The sequence below is a fragment of the Sapajus apella genome, unplaced genomic scaffold (assembly GCF_009761245.1).
Source record: "Sapajus apella isolate SASKATOON/1434 unplaced genomic scaffold, GSC_monkey_1.0 scaffold19, whole genome shotgun sequence".
NCBI classification, from domain to species: Eukaryota; Metazoa; Chordata; class Mammalia; order Primates; family Cebidae; genus Sapajus; species Sapajus apella.
The window spans coordinates 4,998,875-5,023,808 of record NW_022436959.1 but is presented as its reverse complement, the minus strand read 5'-3'; the positions used below and the strand labels follow the sequence as shown (position 1 = coordinate 5,023,808).

General features: G+C 41.6%; 2 protein-coding genes across 5 annotated transcripts in view; one reads left to right on the top strand and one right to left on the bottom strand.

Annotated features, from left to right (window-relative positions):
• Window positions 1–1,403, bottom strand: part of LSM5 (LSM5 homolog, U6 small nuclear RNA and mRNA degradation associated) — a 3,906-nt gene extending 2,503 nt beyond the window's left edge. Inside the window, exons 1-2 of one of the 2 annotated variants that reach the window (XM_032286847.1) lie at window positions 1,295–1,403; window positions 247–342 (exon numbers count right to left, since the gene is read on the bottom strand). In XM_032286847.1, the coding sequence (XP_032142738.1) occupies window positions 247–342; window positions 1,295–1,340 (142 nt within the window). In that variant the 5' untranslated portion in view covers window positions 1,341–1,403. The other variant, XM_032286846.1, reaches the window with a different exon arrangement.
• A 6,033-nt stretch (window positions 1,404–7,436) lies between these two features.
• The window catches only part of AVL9 (AVL9 cell migration associated), a 72,108-nt gene continuing 54,610 nt past the window's right edge, over window positions 7,437–24,934 (top strand). For all 3 annotated transcript variants that reach the window (XM_032286832.1, XM_032286831.1, XM_032286830.1), the window contains exon 1: window positions 7,437–7,790. In XM_032286832.1, the coding sequence (XP_032142723.1) occupies window positions 7,698–7,790 (93 nt within the window). In that variant the 5' untranslated portion in view covers window positions 7,437–7,697. The remainder of the gene's footprint in view (window positions 7,791–24,934) is intronic.

Sequence of the window (24,934 nt, the reverse complement as noted above, 5' to 3'; positions counted from 1 at the left end):
GAGTAGCTGGGATTACAGGCACGCGCCACCATGCCCAGCTCATTTTTTGTATTTTTAGTAGAGACGGGTTTCAGCATGTTGACCAGGATGGTCTCGATCTCTTGACCTCGTGATCCACCCGCCTCGGCCTCCCAAAGTGCTGGGATTACAGGCTTGAGCCACCGCGCCCGGCCTGTCTATAGTTCTTATGTTATTAAATACTTAAGAAAAACCTATGTATACCACCACAACCTTTTAAAAGGATACTGACAAAGTCATCAAATCCTAGAAGAGTACCAACAATTTCCTTATCACTCTTCATAACAATGTGAATTCTTGATCCAATACATTTGTCCACAAGCTCTGAGAAAGGAAAAAGTATTATTTTACCATTCATTATTTCAACAAATATTTGAGAGCCTACTGGCACTCTTACTTGCATATAGTGAAAGAAGAACCAGGAAAAATATTCATTCAATAACTTTAGGTCTTATAATACAAATCTCAGTTCAAGCACAGCGTCTGGCACATAATGAGCACTTCAAGAGTCTGTGGCATGAAGGAATGAAAACTTTTCAATCATGGCCATGTCCACTAACTCAATCACTCTTCACCAGCTACAAAATGTAAGAGAAGATAGGCATAATTATATTCACTGGAAATTCTTTCCTGTCACTGCTTCCTTCCCCCAACTCTGTCTATCCTCTGCTCTGACACCAGCTTCAACATCTCTTTAGCCAGCCTAGCATTATGTAGCATGATGTCTATTTGTCCAGTATTCCCTCCTGCACTCGCTGTGTGCTATCTGAAGGCAATGGCTATGGTTTAAGTTTATCGCTGAAAAATGCCTAGGCACAGCATCTAGTGTATAGATGCTCAGTAACTATTTGTTGAATGAATGAATAACAAACAGAGGCAGTTTGCAGATTCCTCATTTAAGGCTCATTCCGGACCAGGATGCTAGTGTCATTAACCAATCAGATACATAACGTAGTCTATCTAAACCAGGGATCATAAACGCCAGGTTGAGAAGTGGGCCTACTATCCATAACACTGCAGAGGCGGGTCACAAAAAAGGAGGCCGACGACGCGTTCATTAAATGTGGACCTTTTCCAGTGACGGTCTAGCTTGAGAAGCCAGACCACGTTAAAGAGCGGGGCGGCCTGCTGCCGCGGGGACCTGCAGCGGAGAGTCCAACCGCATTCGGTCCCATACACTTCCCCACTCTCCGCCAGGGCCTGCCTCGGAACAGTCCCTCGTCCCCAATCCTGAGCTTCAGCTCCCTCTGCCTCCTCCCAAAAGGAGGGCGATTACCTAACGGCAGCAGCTGCGACGGGTTGGTAGTAGCGTTAGCCGCCATGGCCACGCCGGAAGTGTCCTGGGTTCATAGGCGGTGGGACGACTTTGAAAAGCGCGCTTCCGCTTTTTCCGCAGACCTAACAGACTCGACCAATCTGAGACCGAGCGTGCGATCTAGCAGGCCGCTTGGGTCGCGTTCGCTGGCTTTTCTTCCTCGGCAAGCGAGATCCGGGGAAATATTTCCTGCCCACTGGACATGTTACCATCTCGGCCGATACCCACTCTACCCTCAAAGTTTCAGAGAGACGTTAAAGGTTTTGCTTTATGAATAAATTTTTCCTTTAACCTTTGAGTCGTCTTCCCCTGTAAGCCAGAATCTTTCTTCAAACCAGTATAACTCAATTCATATTTCCTGTCATCAATTAAGTATTACAATTTTGGTTAAAACTACTCATTTTCTTAAAGAATCTCTTGTTCTTTTTAAAGTACAGTGGATTGAAAAATCTGCAACTAGCATTTTTTAAAAACTTTAGTGGGGATTTAAAATATGTTTTTTAAATTTTTTACTACTTTAATTCATCGTTCTCATCTTTTTATATCTAGTAGTCTTATTTATTATAGGCTTTTAAATTGTTTCTTCAACAATTATCGTCTAACAGGCAACCATCAGATGTCACTCTAAATTATATGTTAACATCACCACACTTGGAAAATCATGCTTTGTGCTTCTGTTTTGAAAAAAATAAAAAGCAAATAAATTATCTGCTCTAGTCTGTTTTGTATTTGTATCCTAGGAACTTACAGCTAAACAATCTAGGCTGGACTTGGTGGCTCCCGACTGTAATCCCAGCACTTTGGGAGGCCTAGGCAGGCAGATCACCTGAAGTCAGGAGTTTGAGACCAGCCTGGCCACATGGGTGAAACCCCAACTCTACTAGAAATACAAAAATTAGCTGGGTGTGGTGACATGCACCTGTAGTCCCAGCTACTCAGGAGGCTGAGGCAGGTTGCTAGAACCCCAGAGGCGAAGGTTGCAGTGAGACTAGATCGCTCCACTGCACTACAGCCTGGGCAACAAGAGCAAAATTTGTTGGGGGGAGGGGGGGGTGGAAATCTGAACAATAAACTTGAGCAGCCACAAAGAGCATCATTTGTTCATACAACAAATGGTCATTAAGCACCCATCATCCTTCATAGCCTGAGTTCCCCAAGGCTGAGAATTGTGGGAAGCAGTAGTTTATGTGATTACATTTCTTAGTTTTGAATTAAATGACTGGTTCAAATTCCATGGTCAGTAATTTGACAATGGGCAAATTATTTCAACTTTTTACCCATTGGAAAATTTACCCATTGGAAAAAATGGGGATAATAGTATCTATTCATAAAATTATTGTGAAGATTCACTGAGATAATCTATCAAAGGTGGTCAGCATAGGACCTGGCACATACCAAGCCCTTTTAAACGTGAGCTGTTACTACTTATCTTTGTTTCCTAATACTTTACATGATGGCTGGATCCAAGTGAAGCTACATAGAGATGGTTTTGCTAGCTGGTTTTGCATTCACATAAGCCACTTTAAGGAAGCAATTTCTTATTTGATACACTGTGCACACTACATTTCCAGGCACCCTGTAGGGTCTAACAGATATTCTTTTAATTGAGTCATTATTTCATTCATACCCATTGTGGGTAACCCTCCATATAGACACTGAGGAAGGAGACCTAAGCAGAACCCTGGCACAGCTAGGGCTTGAAGAATATCTCAGTTTATAGTGTTACTACTCAGCTATTTCCTTTTATATAATCCTTTATATAATCATATATTAGTTTATAGAATTAGGGCTTAAAGTATTCCTTTATATAATCCTCTCTATATAATCATAATAGTTGATAGTATGAGCCCCTAAAGAATATTTCCCTACACATATATATAATTATATCTTAGTTCACAATTGGAGGAATGCCTAGAGTGGACACAGTACAGAGCATGAATTAAGAAATAAGCAGCTTGGCCGGGCGCGGTGGCTCAAGCCTGTAATCCCAGCACTTTGGGAGGCCGAGGCGGGTGGATCACGAGGTCAAGAGATCGAGACCATCCTGGTCAACACGGTGAAACCCCGTCTCTACTAAAAATACAAAACATTAGCTGGGCATGGTGGTGCGTGCCTGTAATCCCAGCTACTCAGGAGGCTGAGGCAGGAGAATTGCCTGAACCCAGGAGGCGGAGGTTGCGGTGAGCCGAGATCGCGCCATTGCACTCCAGCCTGGGTAACATGAGTGAAACTCCGTCTCAAAAAAAAAAAAAAAAAAAAAAAAAAAAAAAAAAAAAAAAAAAAAAAGAAATAAGCAGCTTATAATCGGAGGAATGCCTAAAGCAGACAGTGCAGAGCATGATTTAAGGGAAAAACAGTTATACCAGGACAAGAAACCATGGCCCAGGTGGCAGCGTTCAGCATCATAAAGATACCCACTGTATGGCAGGCTTGGGTTGAGAGCCACTCCTCCTTATAAAGGAGTTATAGGACCTTGCTCCAGGTCTTGTGGAAGGCTGCCCTCAGACCAGCAATCCACCTTGGTGACTGTGAACTTTAACAGCTCTTGCTACTGTGCTGCTCGAAAAGCATCTTCCCATAGAACTCACTGGAAGCAGGTGGCGGCAACACTGACAGCTCTGTCTCTACTGTATGACTTAAAGCATCCCCCCATAAATCTTCTTAAAAGTAGTTTGCCCATAGATAGAAGTATTGCACACTGCACCCTCTTCACGGCGCAGGGCCCACCTTCAAGCCTCGGTGACCTAATGGGGGTGGACCCCTTACTGCACACGGCCCTGGCATTGATGGGAATGGGCCCCTTGCTGCTCACTGTCCACTACCTAGCCTAGGTGACCTAATGGGGGTGGACCCCTTGTTTTATTGCTCACAACCCTATCACTATCCTTAAAGATGATTTCACTCACTGCCTTGCCCCCTAACCTATACACAATAAATATTCATGCTTCTGAACATTCGGGGCCTCACCTGACTCGGCTCATAGGTGGCGTGGCCCGTCGAGCCCAGCTGCAATTTCCTTGTACTTCTGTGTTCTGTCTCTAATTCTCGGATCCTGTGCCTCAGCACAGCATAAGGCACACCCCACGACCCTGTGGGCCATCAGCCCTACACACATCAACATTCTCCTTAATCTTAATAAGATTTTAAATACGAAGTAATGCCAAATTTGTTACACTTCTTCCCTCCTTCTTTTTCTTTCTTTCTTTCTTTCTCTCTTCCTTTTTTTTCCAATCCTCGTTTGGTTGAAACCCCCTTCTTTTCCTGGTTTTCCTTTTCTATGCCTATTCCTATCTCATTTTCACTATATCATACTAACAGCATGGACCACATTCAAGATATTGTTACTTGATGGAGTTTTTAAAAATCAGAAAAATGTATTTTAAGAAAGTCAGAGCTTTAAGTTTTCTAAGAACAGAATGAACATTAGCAATGTTAAATGCCACTAATAAAGAATAATCTCCTGAGTATCTGAAAAAAAGGAGCTATGTATAGTTCACTTACACAGTAGAATTAATGGGGATTTCAGGAAAGGAGTGGTATTTTTATTTTATTATTTTCTCTGAGGCAAGACAAAATAAGGAAGAACAGGCCAATTCCAAATGGAGAGTTGCTATAAACTTGAAAATATGTCACATCCCTATGTCTCAAGGATTTTTCTCCCTTTAGGTCTTCTTAAGTAGAAGACATAAAATAGAATTTATAATTTATCATAAAATACACGTAACCACCAAAGGCTCTTCAATGTATTACGTGCTCAAAAAGGTATTTCTGATTTTCTCCCGAGTTAAATGAGAAATTTAATTATTTTCTCAATAGACATTTGTCTTTGTGGACAATATCATGTTAATGAATGAATTTATTCTACATTAATACAACTAATTTAAAACATAATGTATCCATGGGAATCATTGTGTGGATTAAAAAAAAAAAGTAAATGTAAAATGTGCATGGTGGCAGGCATGTGTGGCCCCTGAGCCTAGGAGTTTGAGGCCAGCCTTGGCAATGTAGCAACACCCCATCATATTTTAAACTTTATTTACTTACTAATTTAAACACAGAACCTTACTCTGTTGCCCAGGCAGGGTGCACTGGTGTGCTCACTGCAACCTGAACCTCCCGGGCCCAAGCGATCCTCCTGTCTCAGCCTCCTGAGAAGCCAGGGCCGCAGGCACATACCACCAAGTCTGGCTATTTATTTTTTATTATGTTTTGTAGAGATGACGTCTCATTACATTGCCCAGGTTGGTCTTGAATTCTTGGACTCAAGTTATCTACCCTCCTTGGTCTCTCAAAGTGTTGAGATTACAAGTGTGAGCCACCACTCCCCACTTCAACTTTTAAACGGCCCCGTCTGTATATTTAGAGATGAAACAATCCTGGAAATTCCCTTGTTCACTTTCTCTCTCAATTTTCCCAGTAAAACTTCTTTGTTTTCTTTTCTTCTTTTTTTTTTTTTTTTGAGATGGAGTCTCACTCCGTCACCCAGGCTGGAGTGCGGTGCAGTGGCACGATCTCGGCTCACTGCAACCTCTGCCTCCAGGGTTCAAGCAATTCTCCTGCCTCAGCCTCCCTAGTAGCTGGGATTACAGGCACACACCACCATGCCCAGCTAATTTTTGTATTTTTAGTAGAGATAGGGTTTCACCATGTTGCCCAGCCTGGTCTCCAACTCTTGGCCTCAAGTGATCTGCCCACTTCAGCCTCCCAAAGTGCTGGATTACAGGCATGAGCCACCACACCTGGCCCTGTTTTTACATATATCTTTAAAAGGTGTTCAATTAGACAATAGTTTTAGCCATGCCAAAATATCAAGACAGGTTATATCAAGAAAATATTAATAGTTAACACACCACACAGTTGACATCTCAAAACAGCTAATATATTTTTAAAAACAGTTAATATATTCTGTATATAGGGAGCAGTATAGTTTAACAGTCTTCCGAGCCAATGCCAAAAATATTGTAATATATAAATATATAGCAACATCTTGAAAAATGTCTACAGTATTAGCATTAAAATAGTTCCACTGAATCATAGAAACTAACTTTGATTTAGGAAGCCTACTGTTTTTCTCAGCTATGCTTAGATTAGAACGGAGCTCCTTAGTTTTCAAGACTAGAAGTGCAAAATATCAAATGTTAAGGTTAAAGTAAGTGATGTGCAGCTAGTAATTGTAAACTTCACTGCCAGTTACTGTAGTAATCTCAAATTCTATTTGAAGCAGACAAGTATCCTTTGGGTTATTCGAAAATTGCCCTAGATAAGACTTGTTAAATCTGCTAGTATTTCCATTATTTAAGTTGACATGAGATTCACGACTTTAAAAAAATATTGTAGTACAATCAGTAAAGGAATTATAAAACCCTGGTGACAACAGGGCCCACATATTTTGTATAGACCAGAGTACTAAACCCAAAAGAGATGGAATGAAAACAATATTCTTTTAAAATCGCAAGACTAGAATAATCACTTTAGAGGCATCCAAGTAAACTTCCTTTATTGTCAAGGATATTTCAAGTTTTAAATGCGTCTCAGATTCCTACACATAATATTTAAATGAGGGGGAAAAAACTCTAGAAACAAACAAGAATTCTCGGGTAACCAGGTAATTTAAAGGCTGAATACACAGATACGCAACCTCACCAGTATGCCTCCATGTTATTACATATTTAAGAATAAGAATGGAGATCCCCTAGGCCACAAAGGCGAAGGCAAGGAAGTGAAAGAACCGGGCACTCGGAGAGTGAACCAAAAAGTTGTGAAAACGGAAGGAAAACAGAAAAGAAGAAGGAATGGGGAAAACTTTAAGGAGGAAAAAGAGAAGGCAAAAGAGAAGTGCTTTGAGGCTGAACCCAGGGAGGAAAAAGCAGGTGTGCCAGGCTGCACCTCCATGCCCCGCAGACACCAGAGTCTCTGCAGGCCCCGCCGCCCGGGTCCTGTAAGCCCCAGCCCGCCCCACCCGGCCAGGTCCCACCCGGCCCTGCCCCGTCGCGTCCCCGTCCAGTCGGTCGCTCCTCTCCTAGCCCCACCCCGCTGTCCCAGGCTCCACCTCGGCCCCTCAGACCCCGCCCCTTCAAGTCCCTCCAGGCCATGTCCCGCCCCGCCCCGCCTCGCCCCGCCCCGCCTCGCCGGCTGCGGCCGCCGAGTCAGGTGACAATCCGGAAGCTGCGAAAGCGGATGTGGGAAGGGCGGCCGCAGCCCTGGGGGCGGCGGGAGCTGCTCAGCCTCCTCCGGGCTCTTTGCGCAGCCCTCATGTGCTGCCTTCGCTGACACCCGAAGTCCGCGGGTCTCCGCACACGGTGGGGTCGTCAGACACGCCGCCCGTGGCAGTCGAAGTTGTCGTGTGGGCCCGCTGCAGCCGCCCATGGAGAAGACCGGGCGAGACGGGGATGGCGCCCCCCGGGGGCCGGTACTGCACATCGTGGTGGTCGGCTTTCACCACAAGAAGGGCTGCCAGGTGAGGAAGGGCCCCCCCACCGGCGGTTCGGGTGTTCGCCCCTCTCGGTGTCCCCTGCCCTGCTTCTGTGTGCTCAGCTCCCGCGGTGCAGTCCTCCCTCCCCGCAGCGCCGGCGACCCTTCGCCTCTCAACCTGACTCCTTTGCAACTCCTCCCACCTGCTCCACCTGACGCCCAGCCCCGGCAACCCCTTCCCTGTGCCCCTGAAAAATGCTTATGAGCAGCGAAGGAGCTAGTTGGTATGTATAGGTTGTAGGTTTTTAAATTCTGCTTTGGTGGGGTGGGAGGAAGGAATCGAAGACCGGCCCACTCTCTTCCCCGTCCATCGTCTCCACTGGCTTTCTGGGTGTCCACGTAGCCTATACATTCCCATATAGTCTGTGTGGGAGTCTAGAAAAATTAAGTGATTGGACTCTGCCTTCAAGGTGTTAGCTCAGTGGGCTTGCATACTAATGCCTCAGGTAGCTTGAAGCCCATGCAGGTTCCGTAGGGAAGTCGGCTTCCTTTGTTTATCAGATGGAAGCCTTGGAACCTGTGGTGTTAGCTACGGTTGTCGACTGACCTTCCCTCCACCTTCCCATTGGGCCTCAGTTTTGCTATTTCATCTTCTCCAGATTTTGCCATTTGGTGAGAGATTAGTCTCTCTAGATCAATTGCAGTAAGAGAAAGCATACCGACCAAACCGTTCAAATATAAAGGCGTTTTTCAGCAGCCTCACCGAATCTTTAATCCAGCATCTGAAATGGAATATTTGCAATTTATGTATTGAAGGCAAGAGAACAAAATAGAAACAGGATTATTTAATGAGCAAGCAAACACTGGAAGGGAATGATGTCATAATGTGCTAGTGAACAGTTAATTGAAATGCTTTTTTTAAGTATTAAAAATAATTGCCACCAATAGCTAATGAAGCATTTAGTTTCTTGTATTCCACAGGAAATGTAACATTTTAGAAGACTTATTGGCAAAAATTAAGTTCTCTAGGGAATAACAGAAAAGTGATGGGAGTGAAAAAATTGTGTTTGTGTTTTAAATTGCGTAATTTCGAAATATATCCTCACACCTGTAACGCCATCACTTTTAGAGACTGACGTGAAAGGATGACTTGAGCCCAGGAGTTGCAGACCAGCCTGGGTAACAAAGGGAAACCCTGTCTCCACAAAAAAAAAAAAAAATTAAAAATTAGCTGCATGTTATAGCGCGCTTGTAGTCCCAGTCACTCGGGAGGCTAAGGTGGGAAGATCGCCTGAGTCTGGGTGCAGTGACCTTTGATCCCACCGTTGCACTCCAGTCTGGATGACAGCAAGACCCCGTCTCAAAAGAAAGAATATTGGCGCCAGGCTTGGTGGCTCACACCTGTAATCCCAGGTACTTGGGAGGCTGAGGCACGAGAATCGCTTGAACCCGGGTGGCAAAGGTTGCAGTGAGCTGAGATCGCACCATTGCACTCCAGCCTGGGCAACAGGCTTTTTCGAGATGGAGCAAAACTCCGTCTCGAAAAAAAGGAGTTTTGGAAAGTGTGTGTTATTTGTGTGGAGTTTTGGAAAGTGTGTGTTATTTGTGTAAGTCTTAGAATGACTGATCTAGAGTCTGTTTTTTACAACCTATACATCAGGTGTTTTCAGAGGCTCTAATTAAAGTAAGATTTGCCCCAGGATAGATTAATCAGCTACCTCATTCTCCACTTTGCTATTTTACTTCCAGGTCTAAAGGATTAAAGGTGTGAGGCTCATTGGGTTGTGACTCTGACTTCCCACGGCTTTTACTTGTGTGAGGGTAGTTAAACTGCTCTTGCAAGTACTAAAAATTGTGGGTCATGTTACCATCAGTTTTTTCTGTGCACTGAGATTGTGCATAGGGAAAATTCCTATACTTGATTGTAATTTGTAACTTTTAAATACAAGTGACTAAAGTAAAAAAAAAACCTTTGTTTTAAAAGTGATGGCTTTCAGCAGTCTGCTTGATTAACCATAACTTTGTCATTTGATATGGACCTTATAAGTGAAAGCCATCTTCTAATACTGCTGTGTTGAGACTAGGTTTGTGGAAAATGTTCGTTTCTTGTTTCCTGCACTTTTTCCACATTTGAAGTCCTCAAATGTATTTTACATGAAAAATAACTTCATTTAAATTTAAATGGACATTTATTAATTTTATCACTTGATCTTTTTTTTCCACTTTTATTTGGGTAAATTGTGGGAGTGAATTTCTTCTGTAGATAACGTGTTAGCTTCTAGAGGTGATTTTTCTAGTTTACTGATATACTTAACATTTAGAATATTTTAAGTGATTTTTGAGTTCTACCGTGACGTTCAAAGTCATTTCAAAATATTTTCTCGTTTCAACTTTTTACTGAATTATTTAAAATTTAACATTTAACAAGGGATAATAATTAACAAGGGATAATTTAACATTTAATAAGGGATAATAATAAGTATGGCTGGGCGTGGTAACTCACCACTGTAATCCCAGCATTTTGGGAGGCTCAAGTGAGGCAGATCACTTAGGAATTCAAGACCAGCCCGGGCAATATGGCAGAACCCTGTCTCTACTAAAAATGTAAAACATTAGTTGGACATGGTGGTGCATGCCTGTAATCCCAACTCTCAGGAGGCTGAGGCGGAAGAATTGCTTGAACCTGGGAGGCGCAGGTTTCGGTGAGCCGAGATCTCCCCACTGCACTCCAGCCTGGGCGACAGTGAGACCCTGTCTCAAACAAAACAAACAAAAACTTATCTGACATTAGACCCTTTGGCATGAAATAATTTATGGACACCTTCTCTGTGGTAAATTGGCTTGTTATAGATTGTGTACTCCAGAGTTTTGTTTGTTCCAATATGTAAACTATATTTGTTGGACTTAGCAGGGCTGCAACACTGACAACTGACAACCATAATTTTTTGCTAAGGAACATCAAATGTATATCACATTAACTCTTTGGTTTTCTCATAAATAGGTTAGAACTTTTTCAACTACTCAGGTTAACAGGGAATAGGTTATTTTCCAAAGTGGTATCATAAAAAGTTGGAATAATTACTTGATTTTTGACCACATTTCTGATAGTTTATTGTTTTATATACACAGCTAGCAGTTTTAAGTCTTCAATAAACTGGATTTACTGGACTATTTCTAATATAAAAAAAGCAGAATTATAATTTTTTTAAAAATTATACTCTAAGTTCTGGGATACATGTGCAGAACATTCAGATTTGTTGCATAGATATACATGTGCCATGGTGATTTGCTGCATCCATCAATCCGTCATCTAGGTTTGAAGCCCCACATGCATTAGATATTGTCCTAATACTCTCCCTCCCCTTGCCCCCACCCCCACCTACATAGGGCCCGATGTGTGTTGCTTCCCTTCCTGTGTCCATGTGTCTCATTGTTCACCTCCCACTTATGAGTAAGAACATGCGGTGTTTCATTTTCTGTTTCTGTGTTAGTGGTAGCAGAATGTTGCATTGCAAATTTCGGGATGGGTTGCTATTAGGGGGATTGTTTATGTTGGGGTGATACAGCTATACTCAAGCCCTGAGTGATTCAGGTTTTGATGACAGATGACTTACTGAGGAGCCTGTTTTCGCACCTGCTACTAATGGACTCCTGTGTTGACAATAATGAAACATTTCGGAAGGTTTGTTTCATTCATGTCGGAATTAGTAGTTCTTTCGAACCAGAAAGAAGAAAACTGGAGGGTTAGCAGTTAGGGAAGAATAAACTTCTAAGATTCTTTTTAGCCACTAGTTTCACAGAAACTTTGTTCTGAAACGAGATTGCATTTTCTGGCCCTTCACAGCACTTTTATTTCTTCAATATTTTGGTAGATGTTTTTTCCTGATTTTGGCCATGCTTTTTGTGTATGCCGAAATTATGAAAATCTCTGACTTAGCAGGGCTTCAGCATTGACAGAACGGTGGAATAGTTTTCATTCAGGCTCTGGCATTTTGCCTAAGTGGAGTGGGTGTCAACTTGTGTACTAAAACTTAGAAATACCGGGAAGATTCCTTCATCCTCTTATGGGTCCTCCCAGCTAGCAAGAATGTGCCTAATTTCTTTCTTTGGCTTAAACCTTTGATCCCTAGTAAAATACACCGTGAGTAATCATCTCCTTCATGTTACTGATATGATTCAGATCCTTTGCTGAATGTAGATTTTTGCTAAAGGAAAGACTCCAGAAGGGCCCTAATCTACTAGAGATGAACAAGAGGAAGATGCAGACCTATAGGAAGAAGAGTCTACTTAACCTACTTAATTTTAAGACTGCTCCTATTTTATATGGATTAAGAACTCAGGTTCTTGCTAAGATTTTTTAGAGGATGTTTTCTAAGTTGATATTTTTGGCAGTTTTTAAATGATATTTCAGTATTTTTGAAAATAACATTTATGATGATAATAATACATACTGGCCAGGCACACTGGCTCATGCCTATAATCCCAGCACTTTGGGAGGCCAAGATGGGGCAATTGCTTGAGCCCAAAAGTTTGAGATCAATCTGGGCAACATAGGGAGACCTAATCTTTGCTTAAAAAAAAAAAAAAAAAAAAAAAAAAAAAAAAGCCAGGTGTGGTGGTGCCTGCCTGTAGTCCCAGCTACTTGGGAGGCTGAACCAGGAGTATCCCCTGACCCCAGGAGGTCAAAGCTGCAGTGAGCCGAGCTCGTACCACTGCACTCCAGTCTAGGTGACAGAGTAAGACCCTGTCTCAAAAAAAAAAAGAAAGAAAAAAGGTATATCAAACCGTAATCAAGTTTCATGGCCTACCTTTTTCTTGTAAAATATACCATTAGTATTTTTCTATATTAGTAAATAATTGAATTATATTTTAAAATTGCTATATAGTATTTTGTAGAAATACTGTTGTTTATTTAACCGATGTCCTTTTTAGATACTTAGGTGACATTCTAATTTTTCACTATTTTGAATAGCACTGCAAAGAACATCCTTGTGGCTTTTTGCACCTTTCTCATAAGTATAATATAGTCTTCATTGTAGCCATTTTTTTGCGACGATTTTATTAAAATGGATTTTGAAACAGAACTTACTGAACACAATTTAGGTTAGTCTGGGTGACTCTCTTCAGAACAAATGTCACTTATACTGTGGCATTCTCAGTTTCCCATAGAGTAATTCGCATCATGCCTCTGACTTTGTTGGGCCTTAGCCGGCCAAACAGAGATGACAGAGATGTTGGTAATTACTTCTCAATGTCAGCACTATCCATAGTGATGGTAGTGTTTTCAGCTTCCCTTCTCTTTATTTGATGCTTTTCTTCCATTGATTGGGAGACCATGTCTACTGAATCTGTTATGTGAAATAAAATGAATCAGTCATGGATTTTGAAAGGAAACCTAAAGCTTTCTGGGTATACTGTTAAGAGCTTTATAATAGCTGGTTTTGCTGATGTTTTTTTGTTTGTTTCTGGTTCTTGGCAGTGTTGTAGGTAATTAGGTTGTCAGAAGTGTGACTTTTGAATAAACTCTGGGTATTTATTTAGATTTGAAATATGGGCCCGAACACGGTGGCTCACATCTGTAAATCCCAGCACTTTGGGAGACCAAGGCAGGCAGATCACTTGAGGCCAGGAGTTTGAGCCCAGCCTGGCCAACATGGTGAAACCCACATCTCTACTAAAAATTTGTATACACACACACGCACATACACACACTAGCCAGACATGGTGGCACATGTCTGTAGTCCCAGCTACTCAGGAGACTGAGGCAGGAGAATCACTTGTACCCAGGAGGTGGGGGTTGCAATAAGCCGAGATCGTGTCACTGCACTCCAGCTGGCAACAGAAGGAAGACTCTGCCTCAAAAAAAACCAAACAAAAACTAGATTTGAAATATGGCACTCTGCCCTTGCATTTTCTTTACACCACAGTACTCATTGTGACAAAGTATGCTGAGAGTTCATAATGTGAAAATGGCTACAAAAAGTTCTTTTTTTTTTTTTTTTTTTTTTTTAGAGTTGGCGTCTCGCTCTGCTGCCCAGGCTGGAGTGCAGTAGCACGATCTTCATTCACTGCATTCTCCACTTCCTGGGTTCAAGCGATTCTCCTGCCTCAGCCTCCCAAGTAGCCGGGATTACAGGTGTGTGCCGCCACATCTGACTATGTTTTATATTTTTGGTAGAGACAGGGTTTCACGCTGTTGGCCAGGCTGGTCTCACACTCATGAGCTCAGATGATTCACCTGCCTTGGCTCCCAAAGTGCTGGGATTATAGGGTATGAGCCACCACACTTGGCCTTTGTGAGGTTCATAATGAAACCCATGTCTACTCCATGGCCTTCACTGGTGATGTTAGGAATGTGTTAGGTTCCCTTTGGTACATGTGATGCACTCCCAGAAATTAGAATATCTTTATTGTGGCATGGAAGTTCAATAATGAAATGAAAAAAAATTGAAATGTTAAATATAAATTGAAATATAAAAGATTGCCAGGGGAAAGTTCATTAACATTTCAATTAAATAAATTGATTTAATTAAATAAATAAATTGACCATTTTTGGGAAGTTTCTAATTAATTTCTTTCTGTAAGAAAAATGGTTTTTGTAGCTTTGATGACATCTATATTTTCAAGAACTTGGAGATAGTATTCCATTTATATCATTCAGAAAACCAGTCTTTATCATTCCACCTTATATTTTGTACAAATCATTGTCTTATCCTCTAGCAGAGGATCTTTATATACAATATTTCTAATTTTTTTATACTTACAGCTCTGATAATTTCTCGTTTATCTCTTTTACAATATGAAAATCAAGATGTAAGTTTCAGTTTGAACAGTATATACTTTAGAAAAAAAGAATAATTCAAAAATTGTTATTAGGTGTGTAAGCTGGGGCAAGTAGCCTAATGTTTACAGACTTCAGTGGAGCCAATTAACTTCACCACTAGTGTTCTTCATGCTCCTTGCCAACACTGGGCATTGTCCATCCTTTTAATTAGAGTAATTCTGGTGGGTATGTAGTGTCATCTCATTATTGTTTTACTTTACATTTTTTGGTTTGTTGATGAGGCTGGACACTTCTTATAGGTCTTTTGGTCATTGGGCTATCCTCTTTTTGTGAAGTACCTGTTCCAAATATTTTCCTGTTTTTCTATTGCCTTTAGTTGTTGAAGTTCTTTTTATTTTATTGGAAAAAAAGCCCTTTAAGATTTATATGTGCTGCAAATTGTTTTCCCTTCCTGTTGCTTGCCTTTTCGGTATCTCAATGGCGTCTTTTTTACACCAAAATTTTAATGTGGTCAAATATATTAGTCTTTCCCATTGTGGTTAGTGCTTTTTATTTTTTTTATTTTTTTTTCTTTATAAAGACAGGGTTTCACTGTGTTGGTCAGGCTGGTCTTGAACTCCTGACCTCTGGTGATCCGCCCACCTTGGCCTCCAAAGTGCTTGGATTACAGGCGTGAGCCACCACGCCTGGCCTTAGTGCTTTTTAAATGCTATTTTAGACATCTTTTACTAATTCGATGTCCTGAAGATATTTTTCTATATTACCTTATAGATAAGTGAGCTGCATACATAATTTAAAATTTGTTGTATCCACATTAAAAGAGCAAAATAAGCAGATAAAACTAATTTTCATATTGTATTATTTAATTCAATCCAAATTAACTCAAAGTTTCAATATGAAAATTGAGATATTTCACATTGCTTTTTCCTACTAAATATTTAAAATCCAGTGCAAATTTTACTTACTAGCACATCTCAAATGTTCAGTATTCATACATGGGCAGAGCAGTTCTAAAAGATGTATTGTTTTTACCATTTTACATTATATCTTATGTTCCACCTGAAAATAATTTTTTGGATGAATTGTGAGGTAGAAATAAATGAGTATCCAGTCGATGTAAGACCACTTTATTGAATATAAAGACAGCCCTATCTCCACTGTTGTTATGCTACTTTTGTATTAAAGTATCCTCATATGTTTGAGTCTGTTTCTGTATTCTGTGCCATTTGTCTATTTTTCTGTGCTTGCACCAGTACTACACTATCTTACTATAATTTTTGTAATAAGTGTTGATACCTGGTAAGGAATAATTTCTTAGGAGAGTCTTGGCTATTCTTGACCCTTTACATTTCCATATAAATTATAATCGGCTTGCCAGGTTCTGCAGAAATATCTTTTGGAATTTTGATTGAGATTATATTGAATCTAATATCAATGTGAGGAGAGCACTTCTTTTTAATATCTGTTCATCAGATGCTATCACCTGCGTAGGATCCGGACCTGCTTGTGCCTCCCAGACTCCACTACCATTCCCTTTCTGTGGTAGAAGCAGCTAACTGAGAAGGAAGCTCAACCCTCAACTTTGATGAAAGCACTGGAGGAGCCCCTCCCTCTCTTTTGCAGGAGACTTTCCTTAAGGCAGAAAGTCCCTGGCAAGGTTCTGGAATTCTAGGATGAAGAAAAATGAAGTCTGGGAGGAACCAGACCCAAAAAACACAATAAAAAAATAAAACTCAGTCCCTTCTATATAGCAGGGGCCTTGTACCCTTTGTGTGAGTTCTCAGGGGTCACCTGTTCTTGCACCGACTTGAACCCAGGGCAAATCAACAGATCTTAACATCCTTGAGAACAGATTAATGCTTTTCAACCCTCATTCTCCTCTTTCTCTGTCACTGGTCCTATAGTTTGCTCTGTGGTTACAGACCAAGTTCCATGGAGAAACCAGTTCCAAAGGTAGAGGCTTGTGTATCCTGACTGACTAGACAGGAGAGGAAAGGAACAGACTGTCTTAGCAGGGTTGGTGGCACACACCAGTAATCCCAGCACTTTGGGAGGCTGGGGCGGGTGGATCACTTGAGGTCAAGAGTTGGAGACCAGCCTGACCAACAAAGTGAAACCCCCTCTCTACTAAAAGTACAAAAATTTAGCCAGGCTTGGTGGCGGACACCTGTAATCCCAGCTACTCGGGACTGTGAAGTGGGAGAACAGCTTGAACCTGGGAGGCAGAGGTTACAGTGAACCAAGATCACACCACTATACTCCAGCCTGGGCAACAGAGTGAGACTGTGTTGTTTAAAAAAAAAATGTCGGGCCGGGCGCGGTGGCTCAAGCCTGTAATCCCAGCACTTTGGGAGGCCGAGGCGGGTAGATCACGAGGTCAAGAGATCAAGACCATCCTGGTCAACATGGTGAAACCCCGTCTCTACTAAAAATACAAAAAATTAGCTGGGCATGGTGGCACGTGCCTGTAATCCCAGCTACTCAGGAGGCTGAGGCAGGAGAATTGCCTGAACCCAGGAGGCTGAGGTTGCGGTGAGCCGAGATCGCACCATTGCACTCCAGCCTGGGTAAAAAGAGCGAAACTCCGTCCCCAAAAAAAATAAATAAATAAATTAAAAAGTCTAGGAAAAGGTAATCTCTAGAATCTGAAGAGGGTTAACAAAATGAGGATTAAGGCAAAATACAGTTAGTAATAAGATAACCAGGATCTGGTCATGGAAAAAGGGTCCTTGTTACTTACTGAGGCTGAGTGTTGGTTTACTGTGTTGCATTTTCTACGTCCATCAAATCAGACTTCTGGTAATCCACAGTCCTGGCAATTCTGAACTGCCCAGTAGGAGGGAATCTATCCAGGGTGAGATTTGTGAGCCGTCAGGTCTGGTTGTGGGAGTCCACAGTCCTGGCACTTACAAACTGCGCCAGTACGACTGAGCCCATCTCTCCAGGGTGAGATTTGTGAGCCATCAGGTCTGGTTGGGGGAGTCCACAGTCCTGACACTTCTGAACTGCCCCAGTAGGAAGGAGCCCATCTCTCCAGGGTGAGATTTGTGAGCCTTCAGGTCTGGCTGGGGAAATCCATAGTCCTGCCAATCCTGAACTGCCCCAGTAGGAGGGAAACCATCTTCCCAGGGCGAGATGTGTAAGCCATCAGGTCTGGCTGTGGGAGTCGAGAGTCCCAGCACTTCTGAACTGCCCTAGTAGGAAGGAACCCAGAAGTCTCTCGAGGGTGAGATTTGTGAGCCATCAGGTCTGATTGTGGGAGTCCACAGTCCTGGCACTGCTGAACTGCCCCAGTAGGAGGGAACTCATCTCTCCAGGGTGAGATTTGTAAGCCGTCAGGTCTGGTTGTGGGAGTCCTTAGTCCTGGCAATTCTGAACTGCCCCAATAGGAGGGAAAGTATTTCTCTAGGATAAGATGCGGGGGGTGGGTACTGGGATGTGGGTATTAGAGTACAGGGGACTAGCAAGAGGGACTTTGAGGAGGGCGAGGGGGAAAGTTAGGGGGGCACTGGGAAAGGGGCGCCTGACGAGCAGGACGGTGGCATACTGATGCTCTGAAATTAACAGAGGAAGAGCTGGGCAGGGAGTTCAGGGAGGGAGGGTTCTGGGAAGGGGTGACATTAGTCAGCTGGGGCAAACGGGTAGGTTGGAAAACTGAACAACGTGGATGGCCCTGGAGAGGAGGCTTACAGCGGAAAGTTTGAGGAGTAAGGGGAGGAAGAAGGGCTGGAACACGAGAGCGGGAAGGAACAGAAAGAAATGGAGCTTGGGGCTGAGGCCGAGAAATCAGAGGTAGCTTTCTGGTCATTTTTCCAAATGTAGAAACTCACTTGTCCAAAGGAGTCAAAATGAGTAACTGAGATGTGCTGAGGCTGACTCCAGCATTTATCTCCTCAGGACATTCCATAGAATGCCTATTATGAAACGCACATTTATATCCTGGGGACATTTCATCACAGAATGCTTATTATGAAGCATACATTTATCTCCTTGGAACATTTCTTGACGGAATGCCTATTATGGAACATACATGCTCCCTTTTGTTCTAGTGAGTATGCCCCACCAATCAGGGAAATGGTCCCAGTTTCTCAGTTTAAGAGTGGTCATGGGAAGTAGCAAAGAAAATAAATGGCTATGTAATTATTATTCCTTGTTCCTGGGGTGCCATGTAGTTTTGCCCCTCCATAGGCAAAAATCGATCAAGGGGCCAACAGAGGTAGGGGCTTGGGGCCAGGAAAGCAGTTCTGAAACAGGAATTGGGAAAATGGGAAGTCAGTATCCTAGTCTCTTACCCTTACTGTGTTGTTCAAAGCCCTTTCACATCATTTACCTCAGTGTGAATGCACATGATTAGAGATGTGATGTTCATTTTACCAATGAGGACACTAAAGATCAGAAAGCAGACTACCAGTAGTCACAAAGCAGGTGGGACTAGAACTTGACCAAAAAGAGGGCTGGTGGGAAGGAGCACAAAATGGCACAAAGTGCTTACAAGCATCATTGCCTTCTCTTATATCCCTGGACAGGATCCTGTAGAGGGTGCTTAAGAGCAAAACTGTACTTTTTTTTTTTTTTTTTTTTTTTTTGAGACGGAGTTTCACTCATACTACCCAGGCTGGAGTGCAATGGCACAATCTCGGCTCACCGCAACCTCCGCCTCCTGGGTTCAGGCAATTCTTCTGCCTCAGCCTCCTGAGTAGCTGGGATTACAGGCACGCGCCACCATGCCCAGCTAATGTTTTGTATTTTTAGTAGAGACGGGGTTTCACCATGTTGACCAGGATGGTCTCGATCTCTTGACCTCGTGATCCACCCGCCTCGGCCTCCCAAAGTGCTGGGATTACAGGCTTGAGCCACCGTGCCCGGCAAAACTGTACTTTTTGTAGCTTACCTCTTTGTTCCTGTGTTCCCTTGGTTTGATGCCTTTCTGTTCACTGGAACCAGAAACATAAGGCCAAAGCTGGTACACTGTCTGCCCATTGAAACTGTGCTCCAAAAAGCTAAAGAAAGCAATAGCTAACAGAAATCTTTCAGTTTGCAGGATGGCAAATAAGAACAACTTGCTAAGCTGGGCACGGTGGCTCACGCCTGTAATCCCAGCACTTTGGGAGGCTGAGGCAGGTGGATCACAAGGTCAAGAGATCGGGACCATCCTGGCCAACATGGTAAAACCCCATCTCTACTAAAAATACAAAACATTAGCTGGGCATGGTGGCACGTGCCTGTAGTCCCAGTTACTTGGGAGGCTGAGACAGGAGATTCGCTTGAACCTGGGAGGTGGAGGTTGCAGGGAGCCAAGATTGCGCCCCTGCACTCCAGCCTGGCAACAGAGTGAGACTCAGTCTCAAAACAAAAATATAAATAAATAAGAAACAACTTGTTAAAATAAAACTCCCTCCCCTTCTAAGAGAATGAAATTGGCTAAAATTGGTTAAAACCAATATGGCCGATGAGTATATGCAGAGTAAACTTGGTGATATCACAACCCGAATTTCTACCACGTTTCATACTAGCTCCCCATTTCATACTAGCTCCCCCTGAATTTGCATATGAAGAGACATGAAGAGATAATTGTGCATGCCTGAGGAACTTTCCAGATGTTCCCTTTCCTTCTGTGAATCACTTGCTAATCCCAGAATCAGCCCCCTAACCTTTTCTAGTAAGAGGACTGCGTTGGCTGTGTGTGGTGGCTCACACCTGTAATCCCAGCACTTCAGGAGGCCAAGGCGGGCGGATCATGAGGTCAAGAGATGGAGACCATCCTGGCCAACATGGTGAAACCTCGTCTCTACTAAAAATACAAAAATTAATTGGGCATAGTTCCAGCTACTGGGGAGGCTGAGGCAGGTTAATCGCTTGAACCCTGGAGGCGGAGGTTGCAGTAAGCCGACATTGCGCCACTGCACTCCAGCCTAGTGACAAAGTGAGACTGTTTCAAAAAAAAAAAAAAAAAAAAAAAAAAAAGGACTGCCTTAAAGCCAGCACAGGAGAGACAGATTTGAGCTGGACTCCTGTCTCCTTGTTGGGTAACCTGCAATGAAAAACTTTTCTTTTCTCCAAAACCTGGTGTCATAGTATTGGCTTTATACCAGAAATAAAATCAAAGGCCCCCTCTGCAACCATCCCAGTGGATTCCCTCCTCGGCCAGGGCACCCTAAAATTTAACTTGAAAAGACTGGCTCAGGCCATAGAGCCAGGTGGGGGTTGGACTTGCTTCATTATACCCTTCCAGCATTAATATCAACACAGACCTTACATTTGATAAGTAGCATTTACAGTTTATTCTCTCTGAAGCCTGATACTTGGAGGCTTCATGTACATGATAAAACCTAGGTCTCCACAACCCCTTATTGGAATGCAGACCTTCCTTTCTGTAGATGAAAACTCTTTCAACCAGTTGCCAATCAGAATATGCATAAATCTATCTCTATGACTTGGAAGCCTCCCCGTTTGAGTTGTCCCAGCCTTCCAAATTGAACCAATGTAAATCTTCCATGTGTTGATTGATGTGTCTCCCTAAAATATATGAAAGCAAGCTGGAAGCCAACCACCTTGGGCATGTGTCCTTAGGACCTTCTGAGGCTGTGTTACAGGTATGTTCTTAATCTTGGCAAAATAAATTTTCTAAATTGATTCAGACTTGTGTTAGATACTTTTTGGTTTAAAAACTGGCAATGATTGGGTGGGACTCTTGAGTATAGGTGGCAAATCTGTCAATATTTGGTTCCAGCTTTCAGCTATCTTTTAGCTGAGGCCTGGGAGCTCTCCTGTCTCCAGAGAACCCCTGATCTCCCAAAATTTGATCGAAATCCAAAGTTTATTTTGCTGTAAAATAAACTTTTCTAGAGTTTTTCCTTCTTCCTTTTCTAGAGTTTTACTTGCTTCCAACAAGGAAGGCAAGTTTTCCTACTTCCATGTCAATGGAAGGCAGGATAACGCCTTTCTGGAGTTTGAGCTCCCTTCCAACAGGGAAGGCAAGTTTGAGTTTTCCTGCTTCTAGGATGGTAGAGAGGAGCCTTCAGCCTGAGACCCATTCCTGGGTAAGTAGCTGAATTGGGGTTTCATCTTGGTTAAAGTTGCAATTGATCTGGTCATAATTTCTCCTTACTAGTAGAGCACTCACTAATCATAATGTTGGGGTTTTTGTTGTTTGTTCTGGTCTTTCTCACATCAGGTTTGACCAACTCTGCCTGACTTAGCCAAATCTGAATAAGAATTCCAATTATAGGGAATAAGGCCTCTCTGAATTAGCTAAAAATTCCTTGCTGCTGCAAAAGAAAAATACATTTCTGGTTGCTTTCTTTCTTTAAAAAAAAAAATTGTTCTTTCCTTTACTTTTCTTCCGCCCTATTTCTCCTGGCCCCACTTCGCCAGCCGTATTCAGTACCAAGAAAAATCTGGAGATTACTCAAACCCGTTAAAGAACTCAGAACAGAATCACCACTCACCCCTTTTAGGAGTGTTCTGTTTTCTTTGTGGAGTTTCAGGAGTCATGAGCAGATTCTTCTTAGGTCTAAAGTTCAGCTTTCCTGTGTTACGTTACCTGACCTCTTTGGCTTTTGGGGGTACCAGAGATACCAGAGATTACCTTGTACTGTGAGAGGATTGGACCCTCACGTGTGTAATGGTGGATGAGAGCTACAAAGTTAGAGGTGATTGAGGACAGTTTACAGGAAGTGGTCTTTGCTGTTTTGTTTTGTTTTTTTCCACCTAGAAAGTTGTTGAGGATCCTAATTCTAATTCAGAGGTGCATTCTACAGAGTCTTCTCCATTGCCTTTCCTCTCAAAATTAATCTTCATTGGCTTGTCTGGGCATTAGCATGAGGAACTGAACTGTCGTTTTCATAGATAAATAAAGAGAATGAGTTTCCTCAGCTCCAAAGAGAAAGGGCATTTTGCTTCTCTCAGCTGAAAGGCACCCCTGGATTACTAGGAGCTAAGTGGGAGTGTCTGTCAGGTTGACCCCTGGCAATGTGCAGCAGCCCTACGGGGAACCCCGGCAAAATTAGTTTTAAAAGGCTTGTCCAGGAAATGAATATAGGAGCTGGTCATTCCATGCTTTGAGCCCTCCTGGAGGTGCTAGACCTCTGGAGACAGAAATGACTCAGTGGTTAACGCACTATGGCGTCATGCCAGTAGCCAGCATACTTCAACCCATTCCACTAAACCCTAGGCCGCAGCTCAGTTTCTCCTTAAAAAAAAAAAAAAAAAAAAAAAAAGTGGGAAACAAATTTAAGAATGAGGAAAAACAAAGAGAATGACCCCCTTTTAGGCACTCCGTTGGTTTTATGGCACCTTTGCTTGCAAGTGTTTGTGTAAAATGGACTTTATGGTCTTTTTATGCACAGCTACATCAAGGAAATTTCAGAGCCCAAAGGTCAGCCGGCAACTATGAGATTCCTAAGTTATCTGTATCTCTACTTTCTTTTCTGCCTGCTTTAAGTCTGCTGTTACTTTTCTACTGAGACAGAATCTACTGTTTGCATTCAACGATTTCTTTTTGTTATTGTTTTTGCAAACCAATGAGTTTGTATTAATATCTCCTGCTAGAGTTCCGAAGTGAAAGTTATAGGATCTTTGTGTGGTATGTATGTGTATGTTTATGTGTATATATGTGTATTTTGTTGATGTGTTTTTGTCCATGGGGACCGTATGTGGCTTAAAGAGTACTCATCCATTAAATAAGCCCAGGCTTTTCAAGTTTATGTGACAGTAAAATCTTTAATCTAGCTTTAAAATTATTGATAAAGCAATATTAGAAATGTCTGAAGAATTATCAGCATACATTTGTCTTTGCATTTATTGATCAAGAGATTTCATACTTATCCCTGCTAAATACTATAAGGTGTCAAAATTTGGCATAAAGGTTATTAAACTATATACCCAGCCATCTTTGCTTTTGGTTTTTGGGTTTTTTTGTTTGTTTGTTTGAAACAGAGTCTTACTCTGTCATCTCAGCAGGAGTGCAGTGGCATGATCTCAGCTCACTGCAACCTCCCCCTCCCAGTTTCAAGCGATTCTCTGCATTGGCCTCCTGAGTAGCTGGGACTACAGGCGTGTGCCACCATGCCCAGCTAATTTTTATATTTTTAGTAGAGACAGAGTTTCACCAGGCTGGTCTCAAACTCCTGGCATCAAGTGACCCACCCAACTTGGCCTCCCAAAGTGCCGGGATTACAAGTGTGAGCTACCATGCCTGGCCATACTTGTATAATTTTTGATAAATAAGACATTAGTATTAGTTTAGTGAAAATAACCAAATCTTGAATTATGTGGTAAAATAACCATACATTTAATTTTAAGTTTTACTTAGGTAAACACCTGAAATTCACAGACTATAAAATGGTTGACGGAGAAATAACTTTAAATGACCACTATTTGCAGTTTTCATAAATAATCTAGGTAAACAATTAAAATAATTAGGTAAATGTAATGGAATAAATGCTTGTAGACAAACTTGTCATAACTTAGGATGTAAAGTTAAATACATATTTTGTTGAATGTTTGGGTATTTTCCAATTAAAAAATTATATTGTAGGAAAACATTGGTTTCTAAAAAAGAATATGCTCTTATTAAAAGGTAATTTTTGTCTAATTCAAAGCTTTAAAGGTTATGTATAAAAAAAGGTAAGAGGAAATAGGAAATAAAATAGATGTACAAAAAGTTACATAATCAAAGAGGTATTTTTGGTAAGCTTAAAAGAAAAATATATGAGAAAGACTCTTACGGTGAATTTTTGTCCTAAAATAAAATAATAGGGTTGTTTAAGAAAGAAGGATATTTAGGGCAAACCAGAAGTCCAAGCCTGTTGTGAATGGTCTAAGTCATAATATGGTTAGTAAAAAGGGAATTTATAAAAATGTTATATGATTAATTGGCTATAATGAAAGGAAATTATAATAAATAGTTTTTCTAAAAAATTGGAGTTTAGTATTAAAAACACATTCAAGAATTGGTTAAGATTTCATTAAAAAATTGAATTAGTGTAAGAAGTTTTTAATTTTTAAATTCAATAATCTGTTTCTTTTTGAAATTATTCCGATATCTCAAAAGCTTAATAATCTATAAAAGAAAATTTTTGAAAAGCAAATGAAAAATTTTTGGATCTGCTTTTGTCTGCATGTCTTTTCTATCTATGATTATATGTGTCATATGGAAGTGATATTTCACTATTAAGCTGTATGAAAGAGTTCTAGTTATTTAAAGAAATGTAAGGGCTTTTCAGACTGATAGAAGTTAGCTCAGATGCCTTTTAATTCACATAACTTCGGCAGTCTTTGGTAAGATTAATTTGGTAAATTTAACCTCAAAATTCTCAGCATCAGTCTAAAATCTTAAAATCATGTTAAGTAACCTCAGTTTTTTTCACTAGGAATTTGGGTTACTAAAAGTTAAAATAGTAGTA